Here is a 24,838-nt window from a genome sequence, read left to right as displayed (position 1 = left end):
CAATTCCCGGGCCAGGACGGGCCACACAGGAAAGGGGACAAAGGGTGCCATAGCAAGAGAAGCAGTGTGGCTCAGTGGAAAGAGCCCGGGCTTTGGAGTCAGAAGTCGTGGGTTCAAATCCCGGCTCCGCCAATTGTCAGCTGTGTGACTTTGGGTAAGTCACTTGTCTGTGCTTCAGTTACCTCATCTGTAAAATGGGGATTAAGGCTGTGAGCCCCCCCGGGGACAAGCTGATCACCTTGTAACCTCCCCAGTGCTTAGAACAGTGCTTTGCACATAGTAAGAGCTTAATAAATGCCATCATTATTATTATTATTAATCCCTCCAGGATGCTTCATCTCCTCTACATCACCCCACCCGCCCTTGCCCCCAAGGGTCCCACTCCCCCCTCCCCTCTCCAGGAATACCAGTCTCATCTCCTCCAAGTTGTCCTTTCCCAGATGTACCGGCTCCCTGAAAGGGCCCGTCTCTCCCTTAATAATAATAATAATAATAATAATAATAATAATAATAATGGCATTTATTAAGCGCTTACTATATGCAAAGCACAGTTCTAAGTGCTGGGGAGGTTACAAGGTCATCAGGCTGTCCCAGAGGGGGCTCACAGTCTTCATCTCCGTTTTACAGCTGAGGCAACTGAGGCACGGAGAATCAATCCATCGTATTTATTGAGCGCTTACTGTGTGCAGAGCACTGTGACTTGCCCAATCAAGTACAGTGCTCTGCACACAGTAAGCGCTCAATAAATACGATTGATTGATTGATTAACACTTGGGAGAGTACAATATACCAATAAAGTACAGTGCTCTGCACACAGTAAGCGCTCAATAAATACGATTGATGATTGTCACACAGCTGACAGAGCGGGATTTGAACCCATGACCTCTGACTCCAAATCCCGGGCTCTTTCCATTGAGCCACGCTGCTTCTCTAGTTAGGCGGCTTTCCCCCAGACCCTTCAGATGCCCCGTTCCTCTGCCCCCACAACTCCTTCGCTGCCTCCCTGTATATATGTATAGGCCTGTATATACGTACGTATTTATCACTCTATTTATTTTATTTGTACATATTTATTCTATTGATTTTATTTTGTTAATAGTATTTATCACTCTATTTCTTTTATTTGTACAAGGCCCTGCTGAGAGCTCACCTCCTCCAGGAGGCCTTCCCAGACTGAGCCCCTTCCTTCCTCTCCCCCTCGTCCCCCTCTCCATCCCCCCCATTTTACCTCCTTCCCTTCCCCACAGCACCTGTATATATGGATATATGTTTGTACATATTTTTGCTCTATTTATTTTATTTGTACATATCTATTCTATTTATTTTATTTTGTTAGTATGTTTGGTTTTGTTCTCTGTCTCCCCCTTTTAGACCGTGAGCCCACTGTTGGGTAGGGACTGTCTCTAGATGTTGCCAATTTGTACTTCCCAAGCGCTTAGTCCAGTGCTCTGCACATAGTAAGCGCTCAATAAATACGATTGATGATGATGATGATGATATTTATTCTACTGATTTTATTTCGTGAATAGGTTTGGTTTTGTTGCCCGTCTCCCGCTTCGGGCCTGTGAGCCCGCTGTTGGGTAGGGACCGTCCCTCGGTGTCGCCAGCTTAGCCCAGTGTGCCGCGCACAGTCCGCGCCCAGCGCATCCGACGGGATGAATGACTCTCCCGCTCTCCGCAGGCTACATCCTGGAGCGGAAGAAGAAGAAGAGCTACCGCTGGATGCGGCTGAACTTCGACCTCCTGCGGGATCTGAGCCACGAGGCCCGGCGCATGATCGAGGGGGTGGTTTACGAGATGCGGGTGTACGCCGTCAACGCCATCGGCATGTCGCGGCCCAGCCCTGCCTCCCAGCCCTTCATGCCCGTGGGTGAGTTGTTGGCCTGGGCCTCCGGGCTGACCCGGCCCTGGAGATTGAGCCCAGCGCTAGTCATCATCGTCGTCATCATCAATCGTATTTATTGAGCGCTTGCTGGGTGCAGAGCACTGTACTAAGCGCTTGGGAAGTACAAATTGGCAACATATAGAGACGGTCCCTACCCAACAGCGGGCTCACAGTCCTTCAGGGCCTGAACAGCCCGTCCCTGCCTCTCACCCACACTGGCCCAACTAGTCCCAGTGACAACCACCGGCCACAGTTGCGCCCTCTCTTCTCCTTCCTCAATCAATCGATCAATTGCATTGATTTCTGATGTATTTATATTAACGTCTGTCTCCCCCTCTGGACTGTCTTTATTGTTATATTGTACTCTCCCAAGTGCTAATCCATCAATCAATCATCAATCGTATTTATTGAGCACTTACTGTGTGCAGAGCACTGGACTTTATTGTTATATTCCCTCCCCTCTTCTTCCTCAATCAATCGATCAATTGCATTGATTTCTGATTTATTTATATTAACGTCTGTCTCCCCCTCTGGACTGTCTTTATCGTTATATTGTACTCTCCCAAGTGCTAATCAATCAATCAATCAATCGTATTTATTGAGCGCTTACTGTGTGCAGAGCACTGGACTTTTTGTTATATTCCCTCCCCTCTCCTTCCTCAATCAATCAATTGCATTGATTTGTGATTTATTTATATTAACGTCTGTCTCCCCCTCTGGACTGTCTTTATTGTTATATTGTACTATCCCAAGTGCTAATCAATCAATCCATCAATCAATCATATTTATTTAGCGCTTACTGTGTGCAGAGCACTGGACTTTATTGTTATATTCCCTCCCTTCTCCTTCCTCAATCAATCGATCAATTGCATTGATTTCTGATTTATTTATATTAACGTCTGTCTCCCCCTCTGGACTGTCTTTATTGTTATATTGTACTCTCCCAAGTGCTAATCAATCAATCAATCAATCAATTGTATTTATTGAGCGCTTACGTGTGCAGAGCACTGGACTTTATTGTCATATTCCCTCCCCTCTCATTCCTCAATCAATCGATCAACTGCATTGATTTCTGATGTATTTATATTAACGTCTGTCTCCCCCTCTGGACTGTCTTTATTGTTATATTGTACTCTCCCAAGTGCTAATCCATCAATCAATCATCAATCGTATTTATTGAGCACTTACTGTGTGCAGAGCACTGGACTTTATTGTTATATTCCCTCCCCTCTTCTTCCTCAATCAATCGATCAATTGCATTGATTTCTGATTTATTTATATTAACGTCTGTCTCCCCCTCTGGACTGTCTTTATCGTTATATTGTACTCTCCCAAGTGCTAATCAATCAATCAATCATCAATCGTATTTATTGAGCACTTACTGTGTGCAGAGCACTGGACTTTATTGTTATATTCCCTCCCCTCTTCTTCCTCAATCAATCGATCAATTGCATTGATTTCTGATTTATTTATATTAACGTCTGTCTCCCCCTCTGGACTGTCTTTATCGTTATATTGTACTCTCCCAAGTGCTAATCAATCAATCAATCAATCGTATTTATTGAGCGCTTACTGTGTGCAGAGCACTGGACTTTTTGTTATATTCCCTCCCCTCTCCTTCCTCAATCAATCAATTGCATTGATTTGTGATTTATTTATATTAACGTCTGTCTCCCCCTCTGGACTGTCTTTATTGTTATATTGTACTATCCCAAGTGCTAATCAATCAATCCATCAATCAATCGTATTTATTTAGCGCTTACTGTGTGCAGAGCACTGGACTTTATTGTTATATTCCCTCCCTTCTCCTTCCTCAATCAATCGATCAATTGCATTGATTTCTGATTTATTTATATTAACGTCTGTCTCCCCCTCTGGACTGTCTTTATTGTTATATTGTACTCTCCCAAGTGCTAATCAATCAATCAATCAATCAATTGTATTTATTGAGCGCTTACGTGTGCAGAGCACTGGACTTTATTGTCATATTCCCTCCCCTCTCATTCCTCAATCAATCGATCAACTGCATTGATTTCTGATTTATTTATATTAACGTCTGTCTCCCCCTCTGGACTGTCTTTATTGTTATATTGTACTCTCCCAAGTGCTAATCAATCAATCAATCATCAATCGTATTTATTGAGCACTTACTGTGTGCAGAGCACTGGACTTTATTGTTATATTCCCTCCCCTCTCCTTCCTCAATCAACCGATCAATTGCATTGATTTCTGATTTATTTATATTAACGTCTGTCTCCCCCTCTGGACTGTCTTTATTGTTATATTGTACTCTCCCAAGTGCTAATCAATCATCAATCAATCAATCAATCAATCGTATTTATTGAGCACTTACTGTGTGCAGAGCACTGGACTTTATTGTTATATTCCCTCCCCTCTCCTTCCTCAATCAATTGATCAATTGCATTGATTTCTGATTTATTTATATTGACGTCTGTCTCCCCCTCTGGACTGTCTTTATTGTTATATTGTACTCTCCCAAGTGCTAATCAATCATCAATCAATCCATCAATCAATCGTATTTATTTAGCGCTTACTGTGTGCAGAGCACTGGACTTTATTGTTATATTCCCTCCCCTCTCCTTCCTCAATCAATCAATTGCATTGATTTCTGATTTATTTATATTAACGTCTGTCTCCCCCTCTGAACTGTCTTTACTGTTATTTTGTACTCTCCCAAGTGCTAATCCATCAGTCAATCATCAATCGTATTTATTGAGTGCTTACTGTGTGCAGAGCACTGCACTTTATTGTTATATTCCCTCCCCTTTCCTTCCTCAATCAATCAATTGCATTGATTTCTGATTTATTTATATTAACGTCTGTCTCCCCCTCTGGACTGTCTTTATTGTTATATTGTACTCTCCCAAGTGCTAATCAAGCAATCAATCAATCAATCGTATTTATTGAGCGCTTACTGTGTGCAGAGCACTGGACTTTATTGTTATATTCCCTCCCCTCTCCTTCCTCAATCAATCGATCAATTGCATTGATTTCTGATTTATTTATATTAACGTCTGTCTCCCCCTCTAAACTGTCCTTATTGTTATATTATACTCTCCCAAGTGCTAATCAATCAATCAATCAATCAATCAATCGTATTTATTGAGCGATTACTGTGTGCAGAGCACTGGACTTTATTGTTATATTCCCTCCCCTCTCCTTCCTCAATCAACCGATCAATTGCATTGATTTCTGATTTATTTATATTAACGTCTGTCTCCCCCTCTGGACTGTCTTTATTGTTATATTGTACTCTCCCAAGTGCTAATCAATCAATCAGTCAATCAATCAATCGTATTTATTGAGCGCTTTCTGTGTGCAGAGCACTGTACTTTATTGTTATATTGTACTCTCCCAAGTGCTAATCAATCAGTCAATCAATCAATCATATTTACTGAGTGCTTACTGTGTGCTGAGCACTGTACTTTATTGTTATATTGTACTCTCCCAAGTGCTAATCAATCAATCAATCAATCGTATTTATTGAGCGATTACTGTGTGCAGAGCACTGGACTTTATTGTTATATTCCCTCCCCTCTCCTTCCTCAATCAACCGATCAATTGCATTGATTTCTGATTTATTTATATTAACGTCTGTCTCCCCCTCTGGACTGTCTTTATTGTTATATTGTACTCTCCCAAGTGCTAATCAATCAATCAGTCAATCAATCAATCGTATTTATTGAGCGCTTTCTGTGTGCAGAGCACTGTACTTTATTGTTATATTGTACTCTCCCAAGTGCTAATCAATCAGTCAATCAATCAATCATATTTACTGAGTGCTTACTGTGTGCTGAGCACTGTACTTTATTGTTATATTGTACTCTCCCAAGTGCTAATCAATCAGTCAATCAATCAATCGTATTTATTGAGCGCTTACTGTGTGCAGAGCACTGTACTTTATTGTTATATTGTACTCTCCCAAGTGCTAATCAATCAATCAATCAATCATCAATCGTATTTATTGAGCGCTTACTGTGTGCAGAGCACTGTACTTTATTGTTATATTGTACTCTCCCAAGTGCTAATCAATCAATCAATCAATCGTATTTATTGAGCGCTTACTGTGTGCAGAGCACTGTACTTTATTGTTATATTGTACTCTCCCAAGTGCTTATCAATCAATCAATCGTATTTATTGAGCGCTTACTGTGTGAAGAGCACTGGACTTTACTGTTATATTGTACTCTCCCAAGTGCTAATCAATCAATCAATCGTATTTATTGAGCGCTTACTGCGTGCAGAGCACTGGACTAAGCGCTTGGGAAGTACAAGTTGGCAACATATAGAGACGGTGGGCTCACAGTCTAGAAGGGGGAGACAGAGAACAAAACCAAACATACTAACAAAATAAAATAAATAGAATAGATATGTACAGGTAAGATAAATAGAGTAATAAATATGTACAAACATATATACATATATACAGGTGATATATACATATATATCTGCTAAGTACAGAAGCAGCGTGGCTCAGTGGAAAGAGCCCGGGCTTTGGAGTCAGAGGTCACGGGTTCAAATCCCGTCTCCGCCACTTGTCAGCTGTGTGACTTCACTTCTCTGGGCCTCAGTTACCTCATCTGGAAAATGGGGAATAAGACGGTGAGCCCCCCGTGGGACAACCTGATCACCTTGTATCCTCCCCAGCGCTTAGAACAGTGCTTTGCACATAGTAAGCGCTTAATAAATCCTATTATTATTATTCTTCTCTGGGCCTCAGTTCCCTCATCTGTAAAATGGGGAATAAGACTGTGAGGCCCCCGTGGGACAACCTGATCACCTTGTATCCTTCCCAGTGCTTAGAACAGTGCTTTGCAAATAGTAAGCGCTTAATAAATGCCATTATTATTATTATTCTCTGGGCCCCACTTCCCTCATCTGTAAAATGGGGAATAAGACTGTGAGCCCCACGTGGGACAACCTGATCACCCTGTATCCTCCCCAGCGCTTAGAACAGTGCTTGGCACCTACTAAGCGCTTAATAAATGCCATTATTATTATTATTCTCTGGGCCTCAGTTCCCTCATCTGTAAAATGGGGATTCAGACTGTGAGCCCCCCCCGTGGGACAATCTGATCACCTTGCAACCTCCCCAGCGCTTAGAACAGTGCTTTGCACATAGTAAGCACCTAATAAATGCCATCTTCATCATCATCATCATCACCTTGTAACCTCCCCAGCGCTTAGAACAGTGCTTTGCACATAGTAAGCACTTAATAAATGCCATCTTTATCATCATCATCACCTTGTAACCTCCCCAGCACTTAGCACAGTGCTTTGCACATAGTAAGTGCTTAATAAATGCCATCTTCATCGGCATCATCACCTTGTAATCTCCCCAGTGCTTAGAACAGTGCTTTGCACATAGTAAGCCTTAATAAATGCCATCATTATTATTATTAAGTACAGTGCTTTGCCCACAGTAAGCGCTCAATAAATACGATTGATTGAATGAATGAATGAATGAATGAGTGCTTACTGTGTGCAGAACACTGAACAGAATGCTAGGGAAAATATATGTTGCCAACTTAGTGCTGTGTCTATATTATGCCCTTGTCCCAAGTCCTCTTGTGCCCTTTTTTCCTGTATCCACCTTTCGGTTCCCTGTGAATTTGTTGGGAAGGAAGGACGAGGGACATAGGAGTGGAGGGTGTGCGCTTGTGTGTCCGTGTGTGTGTTGCGACGTGAGAAGCAGCTCGGCCTATTGGATTTGGGAACCAGAAGGACCTGGGTTCTAATCCCAGTTCCACCATTTGTCTGCTGTTTGACCTTGGGCAAGTCGCTTATCTTCTCTGCGCCTCAGTTACCTCATCTGTAAAATCAATCAATCAATCGATCAATCGTATTTATTGAGCGCTCACTGTGTGCAGAGCACTGTACTAAGTGCTTGGGAAGGACAAGTTGGCAACATATAGAGACAGCCCCTACGCAACAGTGGGCTCACGGTCTAAAAGGGGGAGAAATGGGAATTGAGATGGTGAGCCCAGTTTGGGACAGGGACTGTGTCCACCTTGATTAGCTTGTATCTACCCCAGCACTTAGTACAGTGCCTGGCACATAGTATGTACGTATTTATTACTCTATTTTTTTTGTCTGTACCCAATTTATTCTATTGATTTTATTTTGTTAATATGTGTTGTTTTGTTGTCTGTCTCCCCCTTCTCGACTGTGAGCCCGCTGTTGGGTAGGGACCGTCTCTAGATGTTTCCAACTTGGACTTCCCAAGCGCATAGTCCGGTGCTCTGCACACAGTAAGCGCTCAACAAATACGATTGAATGCTGCTACTTCCCTGGAGGGAAAGGGAAGAATGTTCGGGTTTTTACGGGCTACTCTGAAGGCTTGGACTCCACTATGAGTCAGAAAATTAGGCTATTTCCTAATGAATTCAGACCGTTTGACAAGCTGAAGAATTCAGGCACCAAATACCATTTTTCCCTCAGTAGCAGAGTTATTTTCTTCTCCCTGAAAATTACCAAACACTTGTATTTATTGAGCACTTACTGTGTGCAGAGCACTGTAATAAGCTCTAGGGAGAGTACTATATAACAGATTATATAACAGACTGAGCCCCCTCCTCCCCCTCCCCATCCCCCCACCTTACCTCCTTCCCCTCCCCACAGCACCTATATATATGTACATATTTATTCTATTGATTTTATTTTGTTACTATGTTTTATTTTGTTGTCTGCCTCCCCCTTCTAGACTGTGAGCCCGCTGTTGGGTAGGGACCGTCTCTAGATGTTGCCGACTTGGACTTCCCAAGCGCTTAGTCCAGTGTTCAGCACACAGTAAGCGCTCAATAAATACGATTGAATGAATGAATGAATGAACAAGCAGCATGGCGTAGTGGATAGAGCATGGGCCTGAAGATGTCAGAAGATCATGGGTTCTAATCCCGGCTCCGGCATTTATCGGCTGTGTGACCTTGGACAAGTCACTTTACTTCTCTGTGCCTCAGTTACCTCGTGTGTAAAATGGGAATTGAGACTGTGAGCCCCACGCAGGCCAGGGACTGTGTCCAACCCGATTTGCTTGTATAATAATAATGGCATTTATTAAGCGGTTACTATGTGCAAAGCACCGTTCTAAGCGCTGGGGAGGTTACAAGGTGATCAGGTTGTCATTCATTCATTCATTCATTCAATCGTATTTATGGAGCGCTTACTGTGTGCAGAGCACTGTACTAAGCGCTTGGGAAGTACAAGTTGGCAACATCTAGAGACGGTCCCTACCCACCAGCGGGCTCACAGTCTAGAAGGGGGAGACAGACAACAAAACAGAACATATTAACAAAATAAAATCAATAGAATAGTAAATATGTCCAAGTAAAATAGAGAAATCAATCTGTACAAACATATATACAGGTGCTGTGGGGAGGGGAAGGGGGTAGGGCGGGGGAGATGGGGAGGGGGAGGAGGGGGAGTAGATTGTATCTACCACAGTGCTTAGTATAGTGCCTCACCCATAGTAAGCACTTAACAAATACCATTATTATTATTATCAATAAATACCACAATTATTCATTCAATCGTATTTATTGAGCGTTTACTGTGTGCAGAGCACTGTACTAAGCGCTTGGGAAGTACGAGTCGGCAACATATAGAGACGCTCCCTACCCAACAACGGGCTCACAGTAATTCATTCATTCAATCGTATTTATTTATTCATTCATTCAATCGTATTTATTGAGCGCTTACTGTGTGCAGAGCACTGGACTAAGCGCTTGGGAAGTCCAAGTTGGCAACATATAGGGACGGTCCCTACCCAACAGTGGGCTCACAGTCTAGAAGGGGGAGACGGAGAACAAAACAAAACATATTAACAAAATAAAATAAATAGAATAAATGTGTACAAATAAAATAGAGTAATAAATACGTACAAACATATATACCCATATACAGGTGCTGTGGGGAGGGGAAGGAGGTAAGGCGGGGGGGATGGATAGGTGGAAGATGGGGAGAGGAAGGAGGGGGCTCAGTCTGGGAAGGCCTCCTGGAGGAGGTGAGCTCTCAGTAGGGCATTGAAGGGAGGAAGAGAGCTAGTTATTGAGCGCTTACTGTGTGCAGAGCACTGTGCTAAGCGCTTGGGAAGTCCAAGTTGGCAACATATAGAGATGGTCCCTACCCAACAGTGGGCTCACAGACGAGAAGGATAGTAGTATTATGGAAGAGGAGGTGGGGTGGAAAGTGTGGCTGGGAAGAAGGGTCTGCCTGTCTGCTGCGGAAGGTGTCGCGGCCTCGCTGTAGCCTGCCTGACTCCTGCTCAGCTTTGCGATAGAGGGACTGGAAGTAGCGTGAATTGCTGATCCCGGCCCCCAGAGTCCATTTCATTCAGTCGTATTTACTGAGCACTTACTGTGTGCAGAGCACTGGACTAAGCGCTTGGGAAGTCCCAGTCGGCACCATCTAGAGACGGGCCTGACCCAACAGTGGGCTCACAGGCTAGAAGGGCACCATGAGCCCACCTAGGGCCCTCCGCCCCTTGCCCCCGCAGGCCCTCCCGGCGAGCCCACCCACCTGGCCGTGGAGGACGTCTCGGACACGACCGTCTCCCTCAAGTGGAGGCCCCCCGAGCGGCTGGGGGCAGGAGGCCTGGACGGCTACAGCGTGGAGTACTGCAAAGAAGGCTGTGAGTCACGCTGCCTGTGCCCCCCTGGAAGTCCCGGGGCAACCGTCCCTCCCTTTGGGCCACCCCCCACCCTCGTCGTCTTCCTTCCTCCCCCTCCGAGTCCCACCCTTGCCCCTCTTGCCCTCTCTTGCTGCCCCAGCGCCCGGAGCGGATGCGGGCCCCTCTACGGCGGGTACCGCTCCGTCCTATTGATTGAGCGCTTGGGACGTCCAAGTTGGCCACATCCACCCTACCCTAGTGCTGTGTCTATATGATGCCCTCCTCCCGAGCCCCCCTGTGCCCTTTTCTCCTGTATCTAGCTTTCCGTTCCCTGTGAATGTGTTGGAGAGGAAGGACGAGGGAGATCATCATCAATCGTATTTACTGAGCGCTTACTATGTGCAGAGCACTGTACTAAGCGCTTGGGAAGTACAAATTGGCAACATATAGAGACAGTCCCTACCCCGCAGTGGGCTCACAGTCTAAAAGACATCGGGCATTACACTCTTCTTACAAACCTCCTTCGTAACCACAGCTGGCCCGGCTGGAGCATTGAGTTCTTACGTTTGGTTGGGTAGAGCCCACCAGGGAATCAGGGGACCTGGGTTTTGATCTTGGTTCTATTCTTTGCCTGCTGTGGACCCAAGGGCAAGTCACTTTACTTCTCTGGGCCTCAGTTTCCTCATCTGTAAAATGGGGATTCAATACTGATTCTCTCTCCCACTTAGACTGCGAGCCTGATGAGGGACAAGGACTGTGTCTAGTCTGATTATGCTTATCTACCCCAGCCACTTACTTAGCACAGTCCTTAGCCCACAGTCACCGCTTAACAGATACCATAAATAGCATCAGCCTATGGACAAAAGTTGGCGCAATGCACCGGTGGTGGTTGGGAGATGGGGGATAAAGGAGGACCCCGTCCATCCCTGCTCCCCCAACCCTCCTCCCCAATGCTGCACCCTGAAACCAGTGACTTGGGCCAGCATCGCATCACCTACTATGATGCTGGATAAGGGTGGGGAGCGTGCGGTTGTGTGTGTCGCGACGTGAGAAGCAGCTCGGCCTGTTGGGCTGGCAGTCTAGCAGGGGGACCACCGCCTTGGCCTCTCCCCGCAGCGTCGGAGTGGGTGCCCGCCTTGCAGGGCCTGATTGAGCGCACCACCCTCGTGGTGAAGGAGCTGCCCACGGGGGCCAGGCTGCACTTTCGGGTCCGGGCCCACAACCTGGCTGGGCCCAGCCAGCCCACCGGCACCAAGGAGCCCGTCACCGTCCAGGAGATCTTACGTGAGTGAGCCGGGGTGGCCGCCCGCCTTCGCGCCTCGCCGCGTCGGGTCCCGTGTCGCCCGGCCGGACCCGGGTTTTTCCCTGCCTTGTGTCCGCAGAGCGGCCCCGGCTCCGGCTGCCACGGCAACTGCGCCAGACGGTCCTGAGGAAAGTCGGGGAGCCTGTCAATCTCCTCATCCCCTTCCAGGTACCGGCCCCCAACTCCGACCCGACCCGCCACCAAGGACGGACACCCGAAGAGGGCGGAGGGAGGGAGATTCTGCTGTGTGACTCTGGGCCTCAGTGACCTCACCTGGAAAATGGGGATTAAGACCGTGAGCCCCCCATGGGACAATCTGATCACCTTGTAACCTCCCCAGCGCTTAGAACAGTGCTTTTAGACTGTGAGCCCACTGTTGGGTAGGGACTGTCTCTATGTTTTGCCAATTTGTACTTCCCAAGCGCTTAGTACAGTGCTGTGCACATAGTAAGCGCTCAATAAATACGATTGATGATGATGATGATGCTTTGCACGTAGGAGGCACTTAATAAATGCCATCATCAGTATTATTATTAATAAATACGATTGAATGAATGAATGAATGGTGTCTACCCCAGCACTTAGAACAGTGTTTAATAATAATAATAATGATGGCATTTGTTAAGCGCTTACTATGTGCAAAGCACTGTTCTAAGCGCTGGGGTGGATACAAGGTGATCAGCTTGTCCCACGTGGGGCTCACAGTCTTAATCCCCATTTTACAGATGAGGGAACTGAGGCCCAGAGAAGCAGCGTGGCTCAGTGGCAAGAGCCCGGGCTATGGAGTCAGCAGTCATCGGTTCGAATCCCGGCTCTGCCAATTGTCAGCTGTGTGACTTTGGGCAAGTCACTTCACTTCTCTGTGCCTCAGTTCCCTCATCAGTACAATGGGGATGAAGACTGTGAGCCCCCCATGGGACAACCTGATCACCTTGTAACCTCACCAGGGCTTAGAACAGTGCTTTGCACATAGTAAGCGCTTAATAAATGCCATAATTATTGCTATTATTATTACGGGTCAACCTGATCACCTTGTATCCCCCCAGCGCTTAGAACGGTGCTTTGCACATAGTAAGCGCTTAACCAATGCCATCATTATTATTATTATTACGGGTCAACCTGATCACCTTGTATCCCCCCAGCGCTTAGAACGGTGCTTTGCCCATAGTAAGCGCTTAACCAATGCCATCATTATTATTATTATTATTACGGGTCAACCTGGTCACCTTGTATCCCCCCAGCGCTTAGAACAGTGGTTTGCACATAGTAAGTGCTTAACCAATGCCATCATTATTATTATTATTACGGGTCAACCTGATCGCCTTGTATCCCCCCAGCGCTTAGAACAGTGCTTTGCACATAGTAAGCGCTTAACCAATGTCATTATTATTATTATTATTATTGTTATTACGCCCAGGGGAAACCCCGGCCCCAAGTCACCTGGAGCAAAGAGGGGCAACCGCTGGCCGGCGACGAGGTGAGCATCCGCAACAGTGCCACGGACACCATCCTCTTCATCCGTGCCGCCCGCCGGGCACACTCGGGCACCTACCAGGTGGCCGTACGCATCGAAAACATGGAGGACAAAGCCACGCTGGTCCTGCAGGTCATCGGTTAGTAAGGTTTACGGGGATGGGGGGGACCCAGGAGAGAGGAGGGCCCAGAGGGGGTCCAGCTCTGGTAGCCCCCCAGCCCCTCTCCCTGTCCCCCACCCTCCCACCCCTCCACCTTCAAGGGTCCGGCTCCTTCAGACTGGTCCTTGGGTTTTCCCGGGCAAGGTCAAGGCATCTTTCTCTAGGATTTCGGGTTTGTTTTTTTTTTTTTTTAGTGTGGTATTTATTAAGTAATAACAATAATAATAATGATGGCATTTATTAAGCGCTTACTATGTGCAAAGCATCATCATCATCATCAATCGCATTTATGGAGCGCTTACTATGTGCAGAGCACCGTACTAAGCCCTTGGGAAGTACAAGTTCATTCATTCATTCATTCAATCGTATTTATTGAGCGCTTACTGTGTGCAGAGCACTGTACTAAGCCCTTGGGAAGTACAAGTTCATTCATTCATTCATTCAATCGTATTTATTGAGCGCTTACTGTGTGCAGAGCACTGGACTAAGCGCTTGGGAAGTCCAAGTTGGCAACATCTAGAGACGGTCCCTACCCAACAGTGGGCTCACGGTCTAGAAGGGGGAGACAGACAACAAAACTCAACATATTAACAAAATAAAATAAATCGAATAAATATGTACAAATAAACTAAATAAATAGAGTAATAAAGACATACAAACATATACAAGTTGGCAACATCTAGAGACAGTCCCTACCCAACAGTGGGCTCACAGTCGAAAAGGGGGAGACAGAGAACAAAACCAAACATACTAACAAAATAAAATAAATAGAATTGATATGTACAAGTAAAATAAATAAATAAATAAATAAATAAATAAATAAATAGAGTAATAAATCTGTCCAAACATCTATACATATATACAGGTGCTGTGGGGAAGAGAAGGAGGTAAGATGCGGGGATGGAGAGGGGGACGAGGGGGAGAGGAAGGAAGGGGAAGGAAGGAAAGCACTGTTCTAAGCGCTGGGGAGGTTACAAGGTAATCAGATTGTCCCTCGTGGGGTTCACAGTCTTCATCCCCACTTTCCAGATGAGGGAACTGAGGCCCAGAGAAGTGAAGTGACTTGCCCGAAGTCACACAGCTGAGAAGTGGCGGAGCCGGGATTTGAACCCATGACCTCTGACTCTAAAGCCCGGGCTCTCTCCACTGGGCCACGCTGCTCACTAAGCGTCACACACTGTTCTAAGCACTGGGGTAGAGACAAGCTAATCAGGTCCAAGTCCCTGTCCTGCTGTGAGCCCACTGTTGGGTAGGGACCGTCTCTAGATGTTGCCAATTTGGACTTCCCAAGCGCTTAGTCCAGTGCTCTGCACACAGTAAGCGCTCAATAAATACGATTGAATGAATGAATGAATGACAACAGGGATTGAATCAATCAATCAATCAGTCAATCGTATTTCTTGAGCGCTTACTGTGTGCAGAGCACTGGACTAAGCGCTTGGGAAGTCCAAGTTGGCAACATCTAGAGACGGTCCCTACCCAACAGTGGGCTCACAGTCTAGAACCCCCATTTTACAGTTGAAGAAACCAAGGCATGGAGAATAATAATAATAATAATTTTGGTATTTGTTAAAAGCGCTTACTGTGTGCAAAGCTCTGGGGAGGATACAAGGTGATCAGGTTGTCCCATGTGGGGCTCACAGTCTTAATCCCCATTTTACAGGGGAGGTAACTGAGGCACAGAGAAGTTAAGGGACTTGCCTAAGGTCACGCAGCATGAAAGTGGTGGAGCCGGGATTAGAACCCAGGCACTCCGCCTCCCAAACCCATGCTCTTTTTCCTTAATCCCCGTTTTACAAAGGCGGTAACTGAGGAACAGAGAAGTTAAGGGACTTGCCTAAAGTCACACAGCACGAAAGTGGCGGCGCCGGGATTAGAACCCAGGCGCTCTGACTCCCAAACCCATGCTCTTTTTCCTTAATCCCCATTTTACAGAGGAGGTAACTGAGGCACGGAGAAGTTAAGTGACTTGCCTAAGGTCACATTGCTAGAAAGTGGCGGAGCCGGGATTAGAACCCAGGCGCTCCACCTCCCAAACCCATGCTCTTTTTCCTTAATCCCCATTTTACAGAGGCGGTAACTGAGGCACGGAGAAGTTAAGTGACTAAGGTCACACTGCTAGAAAGTGGCGGAGCCGGGATTAGAACCCAGGCGCTCCGATTCCCAAACCCATGCTCTTTTTCCTTAATCCCCATTTTACAGAGGCGGTAACTGAGGCACGGAGAAGTTAAGTGACTAAGGTCACACTGCTAGAAAGTGGCGGAGCCGGGATTAGAACCCAGGCGCTCCGATTCCCAAACCCATGCTCTTTTTCCTTAATCCCCATTTTACAGAGGCGGTAACTGAGGCACGGAGAAGTTAAGTGACTAAGGTCACACTGCTAGAAAGTGGAGGAGCCGAGATTAGAACCCAGGAGCCCCGACTCCCAAACCCATGCTCTTTTTCCTTAATCCCCGTTTTACAGAGGAGGTAACTGAGGCACAGAGAAGTTAAATGACTAAGGTCACACTGCTAGAAAGTGGCGGAGCCGGGATTAGAACCCAGGCGCTCCGCCTCCCAAATCCATGCTCTTTTTCCTTAATCCCCGTTTTACAGAGGCGGTAACTGAGGCACGGAGAAGTTAAGTGACTAAGGTCACACTGCTAGAAAGTGGAGGAGCCGAGATTAGAACCCAGGAGCCCCGACTCCCAAACCCATGCTCTTTTTCCTTAATCCCCGTTTTACAGAGGAGGTAACTGAGGCACAGAGAAGTTAAGTGACTAAGGTCACACTGCTAGAAAGTGGCGGAGCCGGGATTAGAACCCAGGCGCTCCGCCTCCCAAATCCATGCTCTTTTTCCTTAATCCCCGTTTTACAGAGGCGGTAACTGAGGCACAGAGAAGTTAAGTGACTAAGGTCACACTGCTAGAAAGTGGAGGAGCCGAGATTAGAACCCAGGAGCCCCGACTCCCAAACCCATGCTCTTTTTCCTTAATCCCCGTTTTACAGAGGAGGTAACTGAGGCACAGAGAAGTTAAGTGACTAAGGTCACACTGCTAGAAAGTGGCGGAGCCGGGATTAGAACCCAGGCACTCCGCCTCCCAAATCCATGCTCTTTTTCCTTAATCTCCGCTTTACAGAGGCGGTAACTGAGGCACAGAGAAGTTAAGTGACTAAGGTCACACTGCTAGAAAGTGGAGGAGCCGAGATTAGAACCCAGGAGCCCCGACTCCCAAGCCCATGCTCTTTTTCCTTAATCCCCATTTTACAGAGGAGGTAACTGAGGCACGGAGAAGTTAAGTGACTTGCCTAAGGTCACACAGCACGAAATAAGAATAATAATAATAATAATGGTGGCATTTATTAAGCCCTTACTATGTGCAAAGCACTGTTCTAAGCGCTGGGGAGGTTACAAGGTGATCAGGTTGTCCCACGGGGGGGCTCACAATCTTAATCCCCATTTTACAGATGAGGTAACTGAGGCCCAGAGAAGTGAAGTGACTTGCCCCAAGTCACACAGCTGACAATTGGCAGAGCCGGGATTCGAACCCCTGAACTCTGACTCCAAAGCCCGGGCTCTTTCCACTGGGCCACGCTGCTTCCAAAGTGGCGGAGCCGGGATTAGAACCCAGGAGCTCCGCCTCCCAAACCCGTGCTCTTTTTCCTTAATCCCCGTTTTACAGAGGTGGTAACTGAGGCACGGAGAAGTTAAGTGACTAAGGTCACACTGCTAGAAAGTGGCGGAGCCGGGATTAGAACCCAGGCGCTCCGCCTCCCAAACCCATGCTCTTTTTCCTTAATCCCCGTTTTACAGAGGCGGTAACTGAGGCACGGAGAAGTTAAGTGACTTGCCTAAGGTCACACAGCAAGAAAGTGGTGGAGCCGGGATTAGAACCCAGGCGCTCCGCCTCCCAAACCCACGCTCTTTTTCCTTAATCCCCGTTTTACAGAGGTGGTAACTGAGGCACAGAGAAGTTAAGTGACTAAGGTCACACTGCTAGAAAGTGGAGGAGCCGAGATTAGAACCCAGGCGCTCCGCCTCCCAAACCCATGCTCTTTTTCCTTAATTCCCATTTTACAGAGGCGGTAACTGAGGCACAAAGAAGTTAAGTGACTTGCCTAAGGTCACACAGCATGAAAGTGGTGGATCCGGGATTAGAACCCAGGTGCTCCGCCTCTCAAACCCATGCTCTTTTCCCTTAATCCCCATTTTACAGAGGCGGTATCTGAGGCACGGAGAAGTTAAGTGACTTGCCTAAGGTCATACTGCTAGAAAGTGGTGGAGCCGGGATAAGAACCCAGGCGCTCTGACTCCCAAACCCATGCTCTTTTTCCTTAATCCCCATTTTACAGAGGAGGTAACTGAGGCACGGAGAAGTTAAGTGACTTGCCTAAGGTCACACAGCACGAAATAAGAATAATAATAATAATAATGGTGGCATTTATTAAGCCCTTACTATGTGCAAAGCACTGTTCTAAGCGCTGGGGAGGTTACAAGGTGATCAGGTTGTCCCACGGGGGGGGCTCACAACCTTAATCCCCATTTTACAGATGAGGTAACTGAGGCCCAGAGAAGTGAAGTGGCTTGCCCCAAGTCACACAGCTGACAATTGGCGGAGCCGGGATTCGAACCCATGAACTCTGACTCCAAAGCCCGGGCTCTTTCCACTGAGCCACGCAGCTTCCAAAGTGGCGGAGCCGGGATTAGAACCCAGGCGCTCCGCCTCCCAAACCCATGCTCTTTTTCCTTAATCCCCATTTTACAGAGGTGGTAACTGAGGCACAGAGAAGTTAAGTGACTAAGGTCACACTGCTAGAAAGTGGTGGAGCCGGCATTAGAACCCAGGCGCTCCGCCTCCCAAATCCATGCTCTTTTTCCTTAATCCCCGTTTTACAGAGGCGGTAACTGAGGCACGGAGAAGTTAAGTGACTTGCCTAAGGTCACACAGCAAGAAAGTGGTGGAGCCGGGATTAGAGCCCAGGCGCTCCGCCTCCCAAACCCACGCTCTTTTTCCTTAATCCCCGTTTTACAGAGGTGGTAACTGAGGCACAGAGAAGTTAAGTGACTAAGGTCACACTGCTAGAAAGTTGAGGAGCTGGGATTAGAACCCAGGCGCTCCGCCTCCCAAATCCATGCTCTTTTTCCTTAATTCCCATTTTACAGAGGCGGTAACTGAGGCACAGAGAAGTTAAGTGACTTGCCTAAGGTCACAAAGCATGAAAGTGGTGGATCCGGGATTAGAACCCAGGCGCTCCGCCTCCCAAACCCATGCTCTTTTTCCTTAATCCCCGTTTTACAGAGGTGGTAACTGAGGCACGGAGAAGTTAAGTGACTAAGGTCACACTGCTAGAAAGTGGAGGAGCCGAGATTAGAACCCAGGCGCTCCGCCTCCCAAACCCATGCTCTTTTTCCTTAATCCCCGTTTTACAGAGGCGGTAACTGAGGCACAGAGAAGTTAAGTGACTAAGGTCACACTGCTATAAAGTGGAGGAGCCGAGATTAGAACCCAGGCGCTCCGCCTCCCAAACCCATGCTCTTTTTCATTCATTCATTCAGTCGTATTTATTGAGTGCTTACTTTGTGCAGAGCACTGTACTAAGCGCTTGGCTCTTTTTCACTAGGCCACACGGGGTTGTTTGGTGGGTTAGAGCCGGGGGGCGAGAGAGGGGTTGGGCGACTGGGCTCTGAACTGAGCGTTCTCCTGGCAGACAAGCCCAGCCCTCCGCGGGACGTGCGGGTGGTCGAGGCCTGGGGCTTCAATGTGGCTCTGGAGTGGAAGCCGCCCCTGGACAACGGCAACACGGAGATCTGGGGCTACACGGTGCAGAAGGCTGACAAGAAAACCATGGTGAGCCAGGCGCCCCTCCCGCCCTCCGCGGCTCCCACCCCTCAACCCTCTATATACGTTTGTACGTATTTATCCCGGCTCCGACCCCTGTATATATGTTTGTATGTATTTATTACTCTAACTTGTACATATTTATTCTACTTATTTTATTGTGTTAATATGTCCTGTTTATTAACGCCGTGGGTTGACCCCCGGCCCACATCATCCCCCTGGCCTGGAATGCCCTCCCTCCACCCATCCGCCAAGCTGGCTCTCTTCCTCCCTTCAAGGCCCTACTGAGAGCTCACCTCCTCCAGGAGGCCTTCCTACACTCAGCCCCTTCCTTCCTCTCCCCCTCGTCCCCCTCTCCATCCCCCCATCTTACCTCCTTCCCTTCCCCACAGCACCTGTATATATGTATGTATGTTTGTACATACTTATTACTCTGTTTTCCCCACAGCACCTATGTTTGTACATACTTATTACTCCATTTATTTATTTTACTTGTACATATCTATTCTATTTATTTTATTTTGTTAATATGTTTGGTTTTGTTCTCTGCCTCCCCCTTCTAGACTGTGAGCCCACTGTTGGGTAGGGACCGTCTCTATATGTTGCCAACTCGTACTTCCAAAGCGCTTAGTCCAGTGCTCTGCACACAGTAAGCTCTCAATAAATACGATTGATTGATTGATTGTTTCGTTGTCCGTCTCCCCCTTCTAGACTGTGAGCCCGCTGTTGGGTAGGGACCGTCTCTAGATGTTGCCATCTTGGACTTCCCAAGCGCTTAGCACGGTGCTCAGCACACAGTAAGCGCTCAATAAATTGAAAGAATGAACCCCCTCGAAACCGGTCCCCGCAAAACCCGTGGAGCCGGTCACTCCTCCCCACCGAGCCGGAGCGGGCGGCCCCGGGAGGGAGAGGAGCAGGGCCAGGATCAATCGATATCAATCGATGGTATCAGGAGAAGCAGCTTGGCTCAGCGGAAAGAGCCCGGGTTTTGGAGTCGGAGGTCGTGGGTTCAAATCCAATTGTCAGCTGGGTGACTTTGGGCAAGTCACTTCACTTTTCTGGGCCTCAGTGACCTCATCTGGAAAATGCAGGATTAAGGCTGTGAGCCCCCCGTGGGACAATTTGATCGCCTTGTAACCTCCCCAGCGCTTAGAACGGTGCTCTGCACATAGTAAGCGCTTAACAAATGCCATTGTTATCATTATTATTATTTATCAAGTGCATACTATATGCAGAGCACCCTTAGTAAGCGCTTGGGAAAATACAACCGAACCAGCGGACACAGTCCCTGCCCGCAGCGAGTTTAGAGACTAGAGGGATGGGGAGATGGGCTAGGCCCAGCAAGAAGCGTTAGCCCAGGTTGCCAGCCAGCCGTGCCTGTCTCCCTAGGAGTGGTTCACAGTCCTGGAACATTATAACCGCACCCACTGCGTGGTGGCCGAGCTCATCTTGGGCAACAGCTACTATTTCCGGATCTTCAGCCACAACATGGTGGGAGCCAGCGAGACGGCCGCCACCACAAAGGAACCCGTCCTCATCCCCAAAACAGGTCAGGCCCCGGCCTGGGCAGGCTTTCCTGGCGATGGAGGCGGGAACGGGGCTGCCCCGGGCCCGGGAGGGAAGCCGGAGAAGGTGGCTGAGGCCGGGGCCCGGGGAAAGGCCTTTGGAAGAGGAGGAAGGTGTGGACTTCGGGGTTTGTTCAGGAGGGAGATCGGGGTGTCGTTCCCAGGCACTGTGCCGGCTTTCCCCGCGATGGAGGTGGGAACGAGGCTGCCCCGGGCCCGGGAGGGAAGCCGGTGAAGGTGGCTGACGCCGGGGCCCGGGGAAAGGCCTTTGGAAGAGGAGGAAGGGGTGGACTTCGGGGTTTGTTCAGGAGGGAGATCGGGGTGTCGTTCCCAGGCACTGTGCCGGCTTTCCCCGCGATGGAGGAGGGAACGAGGCTGCCCCGGGCCCGGGAGGGAAGCCGGAGAAGGTGGCTGAGGCCGGGGTCCGGGGAAAGGCCTTTGGAAGAGGAGGAAGGGGTGGACTTCGGGGTTTGTTCAGGAGGGAGATTGGGGTGTCGTTCCCGGGCACTGTGCCGGCTTTCCCCACGATGGAGGTGGGAACGAGGCTGCCCCGGGCCCGGGAGGGAAACCGGAGAAGGTGGCTGAGGCCGGGGCCCGGGGAAAGGCCTTTGGAAGAGGAGAAAGGGGTGGACTTTGGGGTTTGTTCAGGAGGGAGATCGGGGTGTTGTTCCCAGGCACTGTGCCGGCTTTCCCCGCGATGGAGGTGGGAACGAGGGTGCCTGGGCCCGGGAGGGAAGCCGGAGAAGGTGGCTGAGGCCGGGGTCCGGGGAAAGGCCTTTGGAAGAGGAGGAAGAGGTGGACTTTGGGGTTTGTTCAGGAGGGAGATTGGGGTGTCGTTCCCAGGCACTGTGCCGGCTTTCCCCGCGATGGAGGTGGGAACGAGGCTGCCCCGGGCCCGGGAGGGAAGCCGGTGAAGGTGGCTGATGCCGGGGCCCGGGGAAAGGCCTTTGGAAGAGGAGGAAGGGGTGGACTTCGGGGTTTGTTCAGGAGGGAGATCGGGGTGTCGTTCCCAGGCACTGTGCCGGCTTTCCCCGCGATGGAGGAGGGAACGAGGCTGCCCCGGGCCCGGGAGGGAAGCCGGTGAAGGTGGCTGATGCCGGGGCCCGGGGAAAGGCCTTTGGAAGAGGAGGAAGGGGTGGACTTCGGGGTTTGTTCAGGAGGGAGATGGGGCTGTCGTTCCCAGGCACTGTGTATCGGCGCCCCATCTACAAGGAATTAGATTTCAGCGAGGCCCCAAGGTTCACTCACCCCCTGGTGAACCGCTCGGTCATCGCCGGCTACAACGCCGTCCTCTGCTGTGCTGTGCGTGGTAGCCCCAAGGTAGGTGGACCCCCGCCGGGCAGCGTGGTCAAGCCCGGGCCGTCCTTCCTTCGGCTGTCTCTCCCGGGAGCCATCATCATCATCAATCGTATTTATTGAGCGCTTACTGTGTGCAGAGCACGGTACTAAGCGCTTGGGAAGTACAAATTGGCAACATATAGAGACAGTCCCTACCCAACAGTGGGCTCACAGTCTAAAAGGGGGAGCCAGGAGCGAGGCAGGCCTGGGCACTCCCGAACTCAAGCCTTCCACCCTCAGCCTCGGGGCAGGGGGCGAAATGTGGTCGCGCCCCATCCCCTGAATAAGGTCCCGGGGCCCGAGGAGTCAGTAAGGCTGGTGGCCCTCCCGCCTCTTGACACCGAGCGGGCCTTTGCCTGCAGCCCAAGATCTCCTGGTTCAAGAACGGGCTGGATCTGAGCCAAGATGCCCGCTTCCGCACGTTCAGTAAGCAGGGCGTGCTGACCCTGGAGATCCGCAAGCCGTGCCCCTTCGACGGGGGTGCCTACGTCTGCCGGGCCACCAACCCCCAGGGCGAGGCCCAGTGTGAGTGCCGCCTCGAGGTGCGAGGTGAGGAGCCGCGGGCCTCGACCGGGGGGGTCGCGAAGGCCGCTTAGCGGGCAGGACCGGCGGCCGAGGGGTCCCGGGCTTGGAGGAAGGATGCCACAGGGGCATAACCCCAGAAACTAGTGGGATGGCAACCCTGCTAACTTGTCCTGACCCCATCCTTCCCCCAGGCTTGAGATTTCCTCCCCGGTGAGAAGTCCTGCTGCAGGTTGATCAGAGAAAGGGACCCACTAGCTGACGGTGATTTTCCTTTCCCATTCAGTGCCTCAGTGAAAGGGTCGGCGGCAGCAGTCACGGAGGCTCAGGTATGTCCCCTCGCTGCAGCGGAGAGAGCAGATCCGGGCCTTCCCTCGGACAACACGGAGGGGAGAGCCCCAAAACAATCGGATTTATTGAGTCCTTACTACATGCGGAGCGCTGGACTGAACGCTTGGGAGAGTACGGCGGCTCATCAGCGGTATTACTGAGGGCTCGCTGTGTGCAGAGCACTGTACTTGAGAATCAATCAATCGGATTTATTGAGTCATTACTACATGCGGAGCGCTGGACTGAACGCTTGGGAGAGTACGGCGGCTCATCAGCGGTATTACTGAGGGCTCACTGTGTGCAGAGCACTGTACTAGAGAATCAATCAATCGTATTTATTGAGCGCTTACTGTGTGCAGAGCACTGTACTAGAGAATCAATCAATCGTATTTATTGAGCGCTTACTGTGTGCAGAGCACTGTACTAGAGAATCAATCAATCAATCGTATTTATTGAGCGCTTACTGTGTGCAGAGCACTGGACTAAGCACTTGGGAAGTGCAAGTTGGCAACATCTAGAGACAGTCCCTACCCAACAGTGGGCTCACAGTCTAGAGAAGCAGCGTGGCTCAGTGGAAAGAGCCCGGGCTTGGGAGTCAGAGGTCATGGGTTCTAATCCCGGCTCCGCCACGTCTGCTGTGTGACCTTGGGCAAGTCACTTCTCTGAGCCTCAGTTACCTCATCTGTAAAATAGGCATTAAGACTGTGAGCCCCACGTGAGACAACCTGATCACCCTGTATCCCCCCAGCGCTTAGAAGAGTGCTTGGCACATAGTAAGAGCTTAACAAATGCCATCATCATCATTATTATTAGTATTATTATTACTAAGCACGCGGGGAAGTTTGATACAGTGGAGTTGGGAGACGCCATCCCCACACACCAGGAGCTTAGTCTACAGGAGGAGCTTCCACCAAGAGCAGCGTGGCTCAGTGGAAAGAGTCCGGGCTTTCATGGGTTCAAATCCCGGCTCCACCAACTTTCAGCTGTGTGACTTTGGGCAAGTCACTTAACTTCTCTGTGCCTCAGTTACCTCATCTGGAAAATGGGGATTAAAAATGTGAGCCCCCTGTGGGGACAACCTGATCACCTTGTAACTTCCCCAGCGCTTAGAACAGTGCTTTGCATATAGTAAGCACTTAACAAATACCATCATCATTATTATTATTATTAATTTGGGCCTCTCGAGGCCCTTGAGTAGTTGTTTTGCAAAGGATCCTCAGGGATCCTTGGGGAAAATCATCCCCGCCCGGCCACGGGCTACAGTCGGCCCCTGTTTTCCAGACGTCACCAGGGTCCCAGGCCCATCGGGGAAGAAGTGGGTTGAAGTGACAATTAGGCTTCCTGGTCTACTGCGGAGGTGTGCTTGATTTACAGGGAGCGCTGACCAGAGACGGACGGGCCTCTGGCTGAGCCCTCGGAAGAGAAGAGGTGGACGGGAGCAATGAACGACCCGGGATAGTGACTTTCTGGGTTTCATTCTTCCTAAAATAAAAAAAAAAAACCTCTCTCACCAACTAATTATTTAAATGTTCTCTCTGCTGGGTCTGTGGGTGGGATTCGTTCAAAAACTGGCAAGCTCTCCAATCCCCCGCCTCTTAACAATGCAGCAGTTCTGGGTTTAGAAGAGGGAATATCTGCGCTTGGTTGGGAGGGGAGGGCCTTGGCGGGGACCAAGGGACCTGAACCAAGACCAGGCAACAAACAAGAACGGGAATCACGTTGTGTCCTATACTTATCTACTAAAAGGATCTGTGTCACTCTACCACTCCGGCCTTCCAGCTTTATCCGGTCCAGGCCGGGAGGGAATCTTTCT

At 49.2% G+C, this 24,838-nt stretch overlaps 1 protein-coding gene across 1 annotated transcript in view; it reads left to right on the top strand.

Annotated features, from left to right (window-relative positions):
* MYBPC3 (myosin binding protein C3) overlaps nt 1-24,539 on the top strand; it is a 55,474-nt gene extending 30,935 nt beyond the window's left edge. Inside the window, exons 24-34 of the mRNA XM_038764649.1 lie at nt 1,682-1,870; nt 10,401-10,535; nt 11,631-11,798; nt 11,897-11,985; nt 13,235-13,430; nt 19,140-19,279; nt 20,660-20,819; nt 22,019-22,155; nt 22,536-22,722; nt 22,982-23,024; nt 24,400-24,539. Of these exons, the coding sequence (XP_038620577.1) occupies nt 1,682-1,870; nt 10,401-10,535; nt 11,631-11,798; nt 11,897-11,985; nt 13,235-13,430; nt 19,140-19,279; nt 20,660-20,819; nt 22,019-22,155; nt 22,536-22,722; nt 22,982-22,992 (1,412 nt within the window). The 3' untranslated portion in view covers nt 22,993-23,024; nt 24,400-24,539. The remainder of the gene's footprint in view (nt 1-1,681; nt 1,871-10,400; nt 10,536-11,630; nt 11,799-11,896; nt 11,986-13,234; nt 13,431-19,139; nt 19,280-20,659; nt 20,820-22,018; nt 22,156-22,535; nt 22,723-22,981; nt 23,025-24,399) is intronic.
* Nucleotides 24,540-24,838: the final 299 nt, after the last annotated feature.

The sequence above is a fragment of the Tachyglossus aculeatus genome, chromosome 22, assembly GCF_015852505.1.
Source record: "Tachyglossus aculeatus isolate mTacAcu1 chromosome 22, mTacAcu1.pri, whole genome shotgun sequence".
Lineage (NCBI taxonomy): Eukaryota > Metazoa > Chordata > Mammalia > Monotremata > Tachyglossidae > Tachyglossus > Tachyglossus aculeatus.
The sequence above is the reverse complement of the archived record's forward strand: the minus strand, read 5'-3'. Positions and strand labels throughout refer to the sequence as shown.